This window comes from Microtus oregoni, unplaced genomic scaffold, assembly GCF_018167655.1.
Source record: "Microtus oregoni isolate MIOR12 unplaced genomic scaffold, Mior012 000015F_ref0000493, whole genome shotgun sequence".
In the NCBI taxonomy this organism is placed as follows: Eukaryota; Metazoa; Chordata; class Mammalia; order Rodentia; family Cricetidae; genus Microtus; species Microtus oregoni.
In genome coordinates this window covers 28,852,766-28,866,344 of record NW_024543074.1, presented here as the reverse complement: position 1 = coordinate 28,866,344, position 13,579 = coordinate 28,852,766, and the positions used below count along the sequence as shown (strand labels likewise).

The following is a 13,579-nucleotide window of genomic DNA, read 5'->3' as shown; positions in this document are numbered from 1 at the left end:
TTTGTTTGAGACTGGCTCAACCATGTAACCCTGGATGTCCCGGAACTCGCTGCTTAGACCAAGCTGACCTCGAACTCACAGAGATCTGCTCCCTAGTACCGGAATTAAAGGCGTGAAGCACCATCCCAGCTTGGAAGTTTACCAGGGGGATGGGGAGCACGGAAGGCATGCAGATCGACGCACCATAAAATACATTCTTCTAGATAATAACAAGAACTCGACACAATAGAAACAGGGTGAAAACAGGGTTCTTGTAAATCGAAGCAGAGGGCACTTGAAGAGGCGTGGCCAAGAGACACGGGTTTTCCCTAGAGGAGGCCGTATTCTTTCCTCAATCTGCCGCTAGGTGGTGGTGCCGTTCTGGATGCATTCCAGTGGACTCCATCGAGTGGACAAGGCTTGGCACAGTTCGCTGAAACCCCCCTAACACACACAACAAAAGAATTTGGAGCTGGGTGGGAGATAAACGCAAAATCTTCTACCTTTTTAATAGCCTTTAAGTCAAAGCCCAGGGAGTGGGGGCGGGAAAGGCAGAGGGAGGACCGAGAGTCAGGAATTCAAACCCAAGCAGGGCCATTCTTGAGCGTTTGCTTTCCTTTGTCTGGCAAGTTCTTGCAGTCTCCAGTATGGCCCGTACTGCTCTTCTCAGTTTAGAAACCCCTTTTATAGCACAATCATAGTTTCACAAACCCCAGAAAGGTTCCGTGCGGAGAAAGGCTAAGTTTTGCTTTTGCCCGTGGAATTTTGACAGTGAGAATATCCCCTTGATGTAGATGAAAGACACCTGAGGAAAAACCGAGAGAGCAGACGCTCAGTGAAACACAAGTTCTCAGATATCTCACTGCCTGCTCTGGCCCCTCCTCCATTTTGATTTTATGTTTTCATGGGGGGGGGGGGATCATGCGCATGTGCGGAGGCTAGAGCGCAGTTTAGGGGTCAGCTACTTCCTTTTCTCTGTGGGTTCTGAGGATCAGACTCAGGTGGGGAGCTGTGAGGGATGGAACAATAGCCTTTACTAATTGAACCATCCTTGCTCCTTTCTTATTTGGTTGGTTTTTCGAGACAGGGTTTCTCTGTGTAGCTTTGGAGCCTGGAACTCTGTAGACCAGGCTGGCTTCAAACTCACAGAGATCCGCCTGCCTCTGCCTCACGAGTGCAGTGCTAAGATTAAAGGCGTGCGCCACCACCACCAGCTCCCTTCTTTTCACTTTTGAGACAGCCCTGCACTGTACTGTGGGCTGGCCTTGAACTTCAAGCTCAGTTTCCACCTCCCACCTCAGCTTCCTAAAAACCTTGTGGCTCAGAGGCTTTTTCTCCCTGTAAGGACCTAGGCATCTCCTTCTTTAGTCTTCGGATTTGCTTCTACACCAAGTTGCCAACTCTACTGTAACTCCACCAAGTCAGCTGCTTGAGTTGATGGGACCTGCTCTGTTCACATTAACCCTTTCCTGACCCTGTTCTCACCTGCACTGTAACAGCTATTGTAGGCACGGTCAGGGTCCGAGGGCATACTTCGGATACATCGGAATAGAGTCTCCCGGCTCCCTTGGTGTTCCCGAGATACCACCTGACCCATGGTGAAAGTCACATCATGAAACAGGACCTGTGGGGGGAGGAGATGCTGAAGAAAACCAAGAATGCAAGGTTCAGTCCTGGGAGTCCTCAGGAGCCCTGCTGTAGGAGCCAGGGAGTGAGGAGGGGTCTCCTGGTATGAGCAAAGGAATCAGGAAAACCCTCGTTATGGGGTCCCTAAGAAAGAATGACAAGCCAGCCTGCATGCCCACATGGTGGCTCAGGGCTTGTCTGGGGTTACCTGGCTGTATAGCAGATAAATTCCAGTGTCCCAGACTCGGACAACAGATCCTTGGACCTCCAGGCCTCTCCCACGCCTAAGAACTGGTTGCCACATCACCTCCGTCTCATCGGAGTCCACTGGAAGTGGGGAGTGTGGCAGGTCAGCATTTCTTTACGCTTATAGACATGAGCTCTCCCTCTTTCAATTTCTAGGATTCTCTTGGCCCCAGCCCCACAGTTCCTGGTTGGTACCCTTCCCACAATACCATTATTGAAAGTAGTGCTCACCCTTGGAGGTGATGTTAATGGGAACAAGATGCAGAACTGAGTACTTCTCTAAGGAGAGAAGGAGGGAATCACAGTGTTGGCTTCCCTTGGAGTCCACCCTCCACCCTCACCTCAGCTCTAGCAGCCATCCCCCCATCTTCTGGACCACCTCCCACCCCTGCTGAACCCCAGAGCTCACTCACTCTTGCGCCTCTGGGTGAGCAGTGCTCTCCTTCTCCTGGATTTCTCCCCATCCTGCCAGGCTTCCAGGACATCAGGACACTGCTCATGGAAGAGGGATGTTTGACTAAAGATGTTAGGGTTTCAGACAGCCTTCATTGGCGGCCCTCCACAACACCAGGAATAGCCCAAATCTCTGCACCTGTCCTAGGCCCCGGTCTGGGCACTGACTGCTTTCCAGGGCGTTCTTGGTACAAGAAACATTAATCTTTAACAGTTTCTTTTCCCGGAATGGCTGTTCCCTTGACTTCCAAATCCAGGGCCACCTCTTGCACCTACTTGAAATTTTGCAGATTGAGAGGCCCTGAGCCCCCTCTGCCATTCTGCCTTCACCCCGAGACTCCCATCTCCCCTTACTCACCTGTTTCCAGAGGCTCTGCCAGGGACACTCTCCTCGCTTCTGGGAAGGCCCTCCACTCCGCTGCAGCCGGCTCACCTCCCTCCTTAGGCTCTGCAGCTCTGTTTGTTGGATCAGTAGCGCGATGGCACAAGTCACAGCCCCCAGAACCGCCCCCCAACTCAACCAAAGAGCAACGGAGAGGGCCGGCTCTCGGACTGAGCCCCCCATGTTGCCTGGGGATGAGGCTGGCATGAGCTGGGGACGCTGCCAACAGCTGTGGTCTCAGAAATGAGGTGGCCAGGAGGTAGCAGGGAGGGTGGGAATACAGGCAAAGGCAGGGAAGGGAAGAGCGCAGTTACGCAAGGGAGAAATAAAAAGGAACTTGAGAATAAAAAAGAGAAAGGAAGAAAGCAAACTAGGAGCACTGTTGGTACCCCTAGCCCCCACTGTGGAGCTAGTGTCACGCCTCACCGCCTCCCTCCCCCAGCCTCAGGAGAATTTGGTGCCAATTATCTAGGAAGGCCAGAGCGGCCTGTGACACCCAGAAGGAGCGGCCAGCATTCAGGAGCCCAGGGGCGGCCCCTGAGTTGGAGGAGGGAAGGTCGGTTGGTTATGGGGCACGGTGCCAGGAGCAGGGAAGGGGTATAAGCTGGGCAGCATTGAGGTGTAGAAGGGGAATGTGGCAGATTCTCTGACTCAGGCATGGAGGAGATCCCTGAGGAGGCTTATTAGGGGTGACTGAAGATGAAAAGAGGGGTTTAGGGGCCAGCAGGGAAGAGAACCAGGGACGAGAAACTGGCAGGGTGCTGGGGTGAAGGCTGGGCCGGGTGTGTTGGAACCAGGCCTGCACTACTCCCTGTGCTGAACTTGGCAAGCTGGACTTCCTGTTTCCCCGAGAAGAGTTCTTACATAAGGCTCTCTGGACAAAGAGACAAAAGAAAAAGCACCAAGCCTCCCCGCCAGTGCAGCTCTCCTCCCCAGACCCAGGGGCCCAGGCCTGGTTCTTGGCCCTGCAGGCCTTCCTATGGCTTTGAGCTCCTTTCCCAGCTGGCTCCCACCCCGTCTCCTCGCTACGCTAGGGCCTGTGCCAGCACCTGCTGAACGCTGAACTGCTGAACGTTCTAAGGCCGCCAAGAGGAAGGGCCCTGCTCCTCCCAGTCAGGGATTCCCCCTACAGGAGGAAGTCCGCCTGCTAGGGAAATGAGTCCGAGGCTGCTCTACCTTCAGCCAAGGACCAGGTGGTTTTTTTCTGATACCTGGGTGATTTCTGCTCAGAACCGCAGCTCAGAGGCATGCAGACTCTTGCCCCCCAATGCCTAAACTTCCTTCCCATGACTTTCAGTGAGTCTGGTCCCCAAAGAAGAGAGAAATCATGATTTATTTGTTTTAATATCCATTTAACATTTTGTCACAATAATAATAAAAATAGTATCTTTTCAAAATCCACAGGGATCCAGGGAGGAGCTTGTCGAAGGCTCTTACCCCTCACATTTGGGAACTTCTGGCCTAGTCCCAGGCTCCTTGGCTTCCTGCCACCAGGTCCAGCCCATTTCAGTGCCCAATGCACACAGTCAGTAAATACAGTGTCCTGGGGGCTGGGGCCAGGGAATCAGGGAAAGGTGGGGCTTCGTGAGGTGGGCAGTTGGGGTGGGATGGGGTGGTAAAGAGGAACAGGAATGCTTCCGTGGGGTGGAAAACACGTGAACAAACCCCACTGCCTTCAGAGGAGAGGACTTGACTGGAGCAGCTCAGAGTTAGGGGTCGGGGTGCTCTGGGAGCTGTCTGGGTAAAGTTTAGGGAGTCTGGGAGAGCAGGACCCCTCAGTGAACTTGAAAGAGTCCAAAGTAGGTAAGGAAGGGGGCAGCCTTAAGATGAGCCCAGGGGAGCGTGCGGATCCGCAGGGAAGACCCTAGCCTCAGGGGCAGCAGCCCGGAGACCTGGCACAGACGAAGCTGGGGCCCAGGAGAGCTGGCTGCTGTGGCTGAGAACTCCTCCAGGCAGCGCAAGGCCAGCACGTCATTCACCAGCAAGTCCAGCTTCAGATAGACAGCCTTCCCCTCATCAAAGTGCACCTGGGCAGAAAGAGGACATGCACGATCCAGGCCTCGGCCTGCCCCATCCTAATTTCCGGTTTCCTGAGAAATCCAGGCATCTCTTCCCTCATCAGACCCAGAGTCTCCCTTTCACATCTACACCTTGCCCTCCTTCCTACCTCCCAAGCCAAATCCTCCTTGGTCACTGCTCTGCCCACGGAGCCAGGCAGAGCTTACCTGACAGTATAGGTAGTAGAGCCCCGCCCTGACGACTGTGAATTCCCCAATCTGGCGGTCATAGCGCAGAGGGCTGGAGCTGTTGATTTTGGCCTCTTCCCAGCCACTCACTGTCCCATCCATACCTGAATGTGGATGTTTAGGGATAAGTAAAAGTCTCTTTACAAGCCTCCCCACACCTCCCAAGAATCCATTGAGTTTATATATATGTGAGGTCCACCTTATCCAGAGAGGTATGGCCCAGAGTATGGGAGGAGCCATGGCCCTATGATGCCCATACTGACAATAAGGGACTGTATGATGAGATCTAACATATGTGACCCGAGAGTTTCAGGGCAAATTGTCACTGGTGACTGTTTCTGGGGAGAGTAAAGAACAGTTCTGAAGCAGAGGAGTTGGGATTTTCATTTTACTTTTTCTGTCATTATTGTGTCCTGACTATATAGTGTTGTATATATTCATATCCATGCATTATTTGAATCAATAAAACGAAATGAGTGACAGAACACAGACTCATGGGTTATGAATTTAAAATTTCTTTTTTTTTTTTTTTTTGGTTTTTCGAGTCAGGGTTTCTCTGTGGTTTTGGAGCCTGTCCTGGAACTAGCTCTTGTAGACCAGGCTGGTCTCGAAGTCACAGAGATCCGCCTGCCTCTGCCTCCCGAGAGCTGGGATTAAAGGCGTGCGCCACCACCGCCCGGCCTAAAATTTCTTATGTAAACAAGAAAGAATATGTCACGCAGTGGTGACACAGGCCTTTAATCCCAGCACTTGAGAGGCAGAGACAGGTGGATCTCTGTGAGCTCAAGGCCAGCCTGGTCTACAGAGCAAGTTAAAGGCGTGCGCCACCACCGCTTGCAAGTGGTTGTTGATTGCTTGAGGCAAGGCATGATGGGAACGAACACGAGGGGGGGGGAATAGCTAAAGGACACGTGACTTTTTCTTGCTCTTTGTTACTAGTTTTGGAGGGAGGGGGTTTCTCTGTGTGTCCACTCTCTCTGTCCCAGAACTAGCCAGACTACTATTTTTGAGAGTAAGCCTCATGTAGCCCAGGCTGGCCCCAAACTTGTTATGCAATAGAGGATGATCTCGGATCCCTCATACTGTTTCTCCTACCTTCCGAGTGCAGGATTGGGTATGTGCCACTTTGCCAGATTTGGGCCTGTGGGGTTTTGTTGTTTTTGTTTTGTGACAGTCCTGGCTCTACTGGTTGCCCCCAATATAGACCAGACTGACCTTGAACTCACAGAGACCAGCCTGCCCCTGCCTCCTAAATGCTGGGATTAAAAGCGTGAGTAATGGCTTGTTGTGGTGACCAACGGTTTGTACCTTAGGTTGTACATTAGTCACAGCCGACTAAAGAGCACTGAGCTGTGCAGATGGACAGACTGCACAGAGTGGGAAATCCATCTCAACAAAACTGATTCCCAAAACTAGACCATAGAATGGGCTGAGGATGCTGCTCAGTGGTAAAGCCCTTAGCTAGCATGCCTAGGGCTCTAAATTCTATCACCACAAAATGAACAAAAAGAAATCCCCAGAGCGAGAGTAGCTGAAAACTGCAGAAGAAAGCCAGGCATGGTCGCGTACAAGGTGAATGCCAGCTCTCTCAGGAGTTCAAGACCAGCCTGGTCTACAGAGCGAGTGAAACCCTGTCTAGGAAACCATGAACAAAAAGAAAATTGGAACAGAAATAGTGGACCTAAAGCCCAGTGCCCATTCCATGGCTTCCCAGACCCCACCTCTGAAGCTGTCTACCTCTCCAGTCTCACAGCTGCTACCCACAACCATCGTGGCTTTCTTCAGCCTCCTGCTATTCATCAAGCTACTCTCCCTCTGGAGCTTTATAATGTTCTTCCTTCTTCCCAGGAATCCCTCCCGACAGCCACCTTCCATCTTCTCCTGTTGTAGAGGAATAGGTCTATAATCCAAGCATTTGGGAGATTGAAAAAGAAAGTTCCTGAGTTCAAAGCTCAAAGCCAGCCTGGGCTACAAACTGAGGTCTTGTCTCAAAACAAAACAAAGCAATACAAGACAAGCAGATAAACCCATCTCTGTTGTCTCTCCTGCTTGTTCCCTAGCAGTCAGCAAAATATGGAATCTTTTCTATGGATTCCTCCTTGTTTCTCTTTAGGGTGTGACTTCCCAGCAAGGGCAAGGACAACTGCCTTGTTCACCCTGTTTGCATTCCCAGCACTTGGGCCTAGGCCCGAGCCTCACTGGTGGGGAGCAGGAGAGGGGTAACCGGCTGCCAGTTCTCATCCTTTGGGGCCATAGGCTGCCTGGGTCTCGAGAGCCCTGACGCTCAGTCGGTGGCCTTTCCCAGTGTCCTCCTCTCATCTTGTCACTTGTTGTTTGCTGTTTTCTTGAGAGAGGGTCTCACTCGGTAGCTCCGGCTGCCTGGTTACAGTGCACAATCTGAACTTGGGGTCTTTCTGCCTCGTCCTTCAAGGTGCTGGGATCACAGAATGTACCACCCTGCCTGGCTTTCTTGTTCCTTTTTCAAGTAAACTCTCTGGGTTAGGGTGTAGGTCCATGGCTAGACAATAGCCTGTGTAGGTCCCTGGGTTTGCTCTCCCCCGCCCCTCCTCCCGCCACACTGGAAAAAAAGGGGGTGGTAATTCTTTCTGGGTGTTCTCACCTGAGTTAGCACAGTATGTGCCCTTTAAGTCCAGCTCTGGCAGCTCTTTCACCAAAACTGAACTAACTTCTCTTCACCCAGAAGCGTGATTGAAGACTGGTCCCCTATCTGTATCCCACATGCAGCTCCTGGTCCCCCCAGTCTCCCCTAGACCCAGTTTGCTCAGTGATCACAGTTTCTCCATCGGTCCTGCTCCTGAATAGCCCTGCCTACCCCTTCTCTTCCCAGTCTGGTCTCCTTGGGACTCCATACTGGACCCCATTTCCAGTCTTACCTCTTCCAGTTTATTTCCCGAGCAACACCTCAGAGTTGCTATTTCCAGACCGCAGACCTGGGCCTGCTTCTCCCCGCATTTCCTTTGATGCGTCACTGAAGATCAAGCCCCGTCTACTCTGTGACTTCTGTCCTTGGCAGTCTTGTACCCTACACTATTTCTCTTACAGGCATGTCCAGCCTATGGCACTCGGAGAGGGAGCATGCATCCCAGAGGAGCGATGGATGTGGTCCAATACATTTGTAAGGACATCATCACGTGACAGGATTGATACCCCCACACTTATACAGGACTTCTCACCCCAGCCCCACTGAAATTCTTACAACTTTCAGCCTCATTGGACTCTTGGAAAAGCCCGGCCTTGCAGGGTGCCTGACCTTCTCAACACCATTCGATTTAGGCTTCAAGGCCTAGTGAGGCCTCAGTGCTACTACAAGGGGAAAGGAGTCCCTGACTCCACCGTAAAATTGTCTTCCTGTGCAGTGCCATGTATCCTGGGCGACTCTCTATCATCCTCGTCGCCCAACACTGTAATTACACATTTATAGACTGTCTGCTACTCCTCGGCCGTGTATCTTTAAAGGTGCATGTGACTTGCTGTGCTCTGGTCCCTGGTCAATAGCAGGTTCCTGATACACACATGTTGAACTGATGCCTGGAAAGGTGCCCCAAAAAATGATCTCTACTAAGGTGAAAAGAGCTGGCTTGGCATAGGGAGGAAAGAAAGAGAAGAAGGCATGGATGCAGACCGGCTTAGGGCAAGTCTGGTGGTGGCCAAAGGGCATCGTATACCTGGGAATGCAAACGGCTCACAGCCCTTCAAAGGGTGTCTAATGCTACTTGGTACCTCACCTGCCCCTACCAAGTGCTGGACTTGGTAGCCTCTCTCCTCAGACCTCCTGCTTTTATGTTCCTAGTTCTCCAGGGGACCTAGCCATCCTTACACCAGGGTTCCCCAACTGCCCCCTACAAAACCTACAAGCACTCCTTGGGCACCTCTATGATGTGTGTCCTCCCTTTCTTCTAGAAACATCCCTTCCACCTTCTTAGTTTCTGGCCTATGGGTAGCTTCATCTGTGCCCCAACAAGTGTGCTTCTCAGAAGCCCGTGTTCAGCACCTACGCTTGACCTAGCTGGCTTTGAATCCGGCCTCCACCACTTAGGTTTGCCCATCAGAATATCTTCCTGCTTCAGCAGTTGGGACCTGATAAGTTTAAATGCCAAGGGCCAGTCCCAGTGCCTACAGGACAGATGTCGTCTCATTACAAGGACAGGTCTCCCTTGGCCACAGCCCTCTTTACCTGCCAGCCACTCCTCTCTCGTCACAGCCTCGCAGTCCCTTTTGTTTCCGCCCTCGGTGCACACCACTATCCAATTCACCCATTAAGGTCATCAGTTGATGCTACTGTCACCAAAGCCAGCAGTCACATCTGTCTTCATCTCATGTGACCTCTCAGCTGCTTCTGCACAGACAGCCACATCCTCCTGCCTCCCGTCCTGAGCTCTCAGGACCACACCCTGCTTGAGGTTCTCCCTTTCCCATATCCTCAGCTGGCTTCCCCTTTGGCCCAGCCTCGTTCTTGGGGTATTTTTCCCTGCTGTCGCTCTCAGTAACAACCCCATGACCATTTCTCACCCGGCCCGGGCCAGTCTAGCTACCCACTGGAGAGATTTTCTTTACTAACCATTTTCTCCACTTGTCCATCATTAGACTTACAACCTACTTCCCTCCTGGTCAGGCCAGTCTTAGAAAATGGTTCTACGGTTCTCTGCGATATTCAAGCAGGTGTCAAGGCACCAGTAGCTCCGGCCACTGAGGAGGCCGAGGCAAGAGGATCACTTGAGTTTTAGGACAGCGTTGGTGGAGTAGCGAGACCCTGTCTCAGAAGGGAACAGAGTATGTGCTATTTATTATTCCTCCATTTCTCTTAACCATTTCCATCTAAGCCACAAGCAAACTCTGAATGAGCAAGCTGCATGTTGAACCTCCGGGTCTCCCCTTCACTGCTACTAATGCCCTAGTCTGAGCCACCCTTATGCTCTGTCTCCAGACCTGCACAGGGGAAGGATGTTCCAGGTGAGAAAACAGTGTGTTCAAAGTCCAGAAGAGGCATACTCGGGCACAAGCAAGTGCCAGGAAGTGAGGTGGAGACCATAGCCTGGAGAGACGGGAAGCTAAGCAGAAAGGCAATGGGCTGGTGAGCTGTACATTTCAGAGGGCTTAGCTTGGCAACATAGTCTGAACACAGTGGCGAGGCAAGGGGACCGAGGATGGGGAAGGGGAGAGCCGAGTTTGGCATTCTAAGTGGGGAGAGAGATGAGCAGAGACGAGAAACAATGATCACTCAGCAGAAAAAAAAAACACAGAATACAGAGGAAAAAAAGGATCATGGAGGTTTCTTTGAAAAGTCTGAGGGGTGCCGGGTGATGGTGGCACACGCTTTTAATCCCAGCACTCTAGGCAGAGGCAGGCAGATCTTTGTGAGTTCGAGGCCAGCCTAGTCGACAAGAGCTAGTTCCAGGACAGCCTCTAAAGCTACAGAGAAGCCTGGTCTCAGAAAAGAAAAAAAAATTGAAAAGCCTGAGGGTAGGAGGAGAAAGCTGGAACATTTGGTTTGGGAAGAGGCTTGACTGGGTTCTGGAAGGTGAGGGGATCTTCCTGGGATCCCATGCCAGGGTCACCGAGAGAACTTGGAGGACTTTCTGGGGTTTCTGAACTGGGTTCTAGGGTTCCTAGGCTGGACATAGGAAGAGGTTTGGGGAACCCTCTCAAGCTGGTGTGGGAGATGCTGCTCCGATGGGTCAGGGGAAAGTTCAGAGGTGGAGATGGGGTCTCACCTGCCTGCGCTCCATCCTGTCCTGGCCGTGGATGAACTGTAAGACACAGGAAAGGTTGGGAAACCTGTCCTGCCCCTCTGACACCATTCCTCCCTTCCCAAAGGGCTACCAACCTTCATAATGAGCGGCGATAGCTCTGCGAGCCCGTATTTTCCGGCTTTTAGGAGCTAAGAATAAAGCAAAGACAGATTAGCAGTGAGACCCACCCGTCTGGAGACCCAGGGGCCAGCCTCTCCCTGCTCAGGACCCTGGCAGCCTTAGTGTGTGTGTGTGTGTGTGTGTGTGTGTGGTGTGTCACACTCCCAGACTCCCAGCATCACACTTCCAGTCTCGTCTTCCTTCATAAACAGTGACAACATAATTTATCATCCAAATTGGGATACTTGTGAGAGCAAAAGGTGGCTATTAATTAAAATCCACACTGGGGAAGGGGAGCAGCTTAGTGGCGGGTGCTTGCCCAGCATGCACCAGGCTCTGGGTTCTATCTCCACCACCACACAGGCACAGACACATACACACACAGACACCAGAGAGACACACACGCATGCACACACACAGACACACACGGACACCAGAGAGACACACACACGGACACCAGAGAGACACACACGCATGGACATACACAGACACACAGCAGCACAGACACAGAGACACACACACACCCGATACTGAGATACCAGGGACAGGCCAGGACAGTTTTATCCTTCCAAACTTGGATATATAGTAATGTTCCATTGACTCATAGAAGCCTTTGTTTATGGATGCCCAGACTTCGGACTCCTCTACCTTGTCCTTAAGAGGGCTCCAGAAGTCTTTCAAACTCCTGGCCATTTGTGGAAGGGTCCATAGGGGTAAACAGCTTCGCAAGGGAGAGCTAAAAATTTCTAGATCCCTGTCTCTATTTAGCTGTGTGACTCTGTCTACGTCATGATCCCTGCCTCAGTTTCTCTACTCTGCTCATTTCATAGACAGTTGTGTAGAACAAAGCGGCACGTGAACCAATGACTAGTCAAGTTTGTCATCCCTGAGACGGGACAGAGGGATGGATGCTCACCACTTCTTCGAGGCCTCACTAGTCGGTCCAGGAAAGGCACCACCGCATCCCGGCTTCCCTCTGTCTGGGGATTCAGTTCCTAGGAAGTAAGGGCAACGCTCAAACAGGACCTCCCAGAGACAAAAGCCAAAGGGCTTGCCTGTCAGAAGAACCATTAGCCAGCAACGGATTCAAATCCTAGGGCTTGGCTAAACCTGGGGAGTGAGGCTGGGTCCTCATCCCTTTTGAGAGACCAGATAGACTTTAATGCCTTCAGCCCCAATCAACAGACAGCCTGCACCCTACTGACATACTACACGCACACACGAGTACACACGCACACACACACACAAGCACACACGCACACACACGGAGGTGGGGCAGACAGACAACGGGTATACATAGGTGATCCATCTCTTTCATACTCCATGACAGGCTCAGATTTCTGTCTCAACTCCTTCACAGCCAATCAGCACTTCCCACTCAGGTAACACAACTCTTACTTTGTGGTAAGAGTTACCTCCTTACCCCCAGATCACCCTCTCACACGCGCGGACATACCCACGTGGGCTGGTTCACTCCCCACACTCAGTTGTAAACTAGTGCACGCGAGAGCCTTCATGCACCTACAGCTGAATGCACACGCCGCATACAGAGCTGCCACAGGCAGCCAAAGCTTCAACGTATTTTCCCTTGCTGGCAGCCAGCACGCAGCATCCACACCTACTCACAGGGGGCTCCTGGTGGTCCTCTGCTGTCAGCTCCTCCTGAGAAGGCTCCTGCTGGGAAGGAGGCAGCGTCACCCTGTCCTCTTGACATCTTATCCTCTACCCCTTTCTCCGATCCCCTGGCTCTCTACCCTCCCGGCCCCCATCTGCTTCTCTGCACTTTTTGCTCCTAATCTGCCCAGAGAAGGGTATGCTGAGGGCCTCACCTGGGCAGACAGCGTTGCCCAGCTCCCCAGGCTGACCACGACCAGCAGGAGGCCAAGGCAGGCCAGCGCCAGGCCCAGGCTCAGCACCAGCGGGGCCAGCAGGGCGGTGCCCGGCTCCCCCCGGCGCCCCCTCCGCCTCTGGCTCCGACGGGCGGCCATGGGGGCGGGGGGCTGTGCCTGCCTCACCGCCCCCCCATCCCGGGACCCAAGGGATGGGGAGGGGGAGCTGGTGGGCGGATCGGTCCAGGGGAGAGGGAGGGGCCAGAGAAGCGGGCCGGAGGGGGGGCGGACGAGGACAGGAAGCCGGACACTGTTTGTGTGATTAAAATCCAGCCTCCCCGGAGTGCAGTGCAAGAAGCGAGTGGCGTTTAGCTCCCGGGCGTGTGCAAGCAGGCGACCGCAGAGGCACCCCAGGCCTAGGCCTTTGAGAGCCGGTGAAAGCAGAAGTGGCCGGGCATATACCCAGGCCTGTGTGCCAGGGATGGGGACCCAGGAACCCAGCACCCACCCCAGTGTTCTGGGCCCTCCCATAGCAATCATTAATCAAGAAGATACCCCTAACTGCCTACAGGCCAATCTGATGGAGGCATTTTCTCAGTTGAAATCCCCTCTTCCAGATGACTCTAACGTCTAAGTTAACAGCTCTAGCCGGCATACCACCTCTTTCCCAGCATAGGCCACTAAAAAGGAAAAATTTCAGTCATCTTTTGAAATGAGGAACCCCTACCTCTTCTTAGTGTCTAATGTTATGCCCAAATCTGCGAAGTCCCCTCAAGGCGAACAAGGAAACCGAGTCCCATTATATAAAAAGCAAAGAGGCTTTATTTTAATCAAGTTTGCAACCGCGTATCCAACGTATTGGAATAACTGGAAAGCCTCGAGCTCAATTAGAATTGGATTTTTATAGTAGTAAAGGTGGGGGTGAGGGGTCTCTGAGGTTCAGGACCC

The 13,579-nt window shown here is 52.5% G+C and overlaps 2 protein-coding genes across 6 annotated transcripts; both read right to left on the bottom strand.

Moving 5' to 3' along the window:
- Positions 1 to 87: 87 nt before the first annotated feature.
- Tnfsf13 (TNF superfamily member 13) lies at positions 88 to 3,762 on the bottom strand. Of its 3 annotated transcripts, XM_041665670.1 has the most exons (7): positions 2,663 to 3,762; positions 2,265 to 2,343; positions 2,083 to 2,130; positions 1,814 to 1,932; positions 1,465 to 1,603; positions 691 to 784; positions 92 to 423 (listed from the first exon to the last, which is right to left on the bottom strand). In XM_041665670.1, the coding sequence occupies exons 1-7, from the start codon at positions 2,891 to 2,893 to the stop codon at positions 309 to 311; spliced, it is 825 nt and encodes a 274-aa protein (XP_041521604.1). In that variant the 5' UTR covers positions 2,894 to 3,762; the 3' UTR covers positions 92 to 308. The 3 variants fall into 3 exon arrangements, with proteins under 3 accessions (XP_041521605.1, XP_041521604.1, XP_041521606.1); XM_041665671.1 differs by lacking the exon at positions 2,083 to 2,130 and having other exon boundaries at positions 88 to 423; XM_041665672.1 differs by lacking the exons at positions 92 to 423; positions 2,083 to 2,130 and having other exon boundaries at positions 446 to 784; positions 2,663 to 3,760.
- A 251-nt stretch (positions 3,763 to 4,013) lies between these two features.
- Positions 4,014 to 13,006, bottom strand: Tnfsf12 (TNF superfamily member 12). Of its 3 annotated transcripts, none has more exons than XM_041665674.1 (7): positions 12,632 to 13,003; positions 12,429 to 12,479; positions 11,719 to 11,797; positions 10,778 to 10,831; positions 10,665 to 10,700; positions 4,912 to 5,036; positions 4,014 to 4,713 (listed from the first exon to the last, which is right to left on the bottom strand). In XM_041665674.1, the coding sequence occupies exons 1-7, from the start codon at positions 12,788 to 12,790 to the stop codon at positions 4,462 to 4,464; spliced, it is 756 nt and encodes a 251-aa protein (XP_041521608.1). In that variant the 5' UTR covers positions 12,791 to 13,003; the 3' UTR covers positions 4,014 to 4,461. The 3 variants fall into 3 exon arrangements, with proteins under 3 accessions (XP_041521608.1, XP_041521609.1, XP_041521610.1); XM_041665675.1 differs by having other exon boundaries at positions 12,429 to 12,476; positions 12,632 to 13,000; XM_041665676.1 differs by lacking the exon at positions 10,665 to 10,700 and having other exon boundaries at positions 12,632 to 13,006.
- Between the last annotated feature and the right edge of the window lie 573 nt (positions 13,007 to 13,579).

Excerpts from the sequence above, each read along its gene's own strand:
- Tnfsf13 (XM_041665670.1), bottom strand. The coding sequence starts at position 2,893 with ATGCCAGCCTCATCCCCAGGCAACATGGGGGGCTCAGTCCGAGAGCCG. Across the intron at positions 2,131-2,264 it reads GCTCACCCAGAGGCGCAAGA|AGAAGTACTCAGTTCTGCAT; the intron begins GTGAGTGAGCTC and ends TTCTCTCCTTAG. Across the intron at positions 424-690 it reads CCGCACGGAACCTTTCTGGG|GGGGGTTTCAGCGAACTGTG; the intron begins GTTTGTGAAACT and ends TGTGTGTGTTAG.
- Tnfsf12 (XM_041665674.1), bottom strand. The coding sequence starts at position 12,790 with ATGGCCGCCCGTCGGAGCCAGAGGCGGAGGGGGCGCCGGGGGGAGCCG. Across the intron at positions 12,480-12,631 it reads GGGCAACGCTGTCTGCCCAG|CAGGAGCCTTCTCAGGAGGA; the intron begins GTGAGGCCCTCA and ends CCTCCTTCCCAG. Across the intron at positions 4,714-4,911 it reads TCTACTACCTATACTGTCAG|GTGCACTTTGATGAGGGGAA; the intron begins GTAAGCTCTGCC and ends CTTTCTGCCCAG.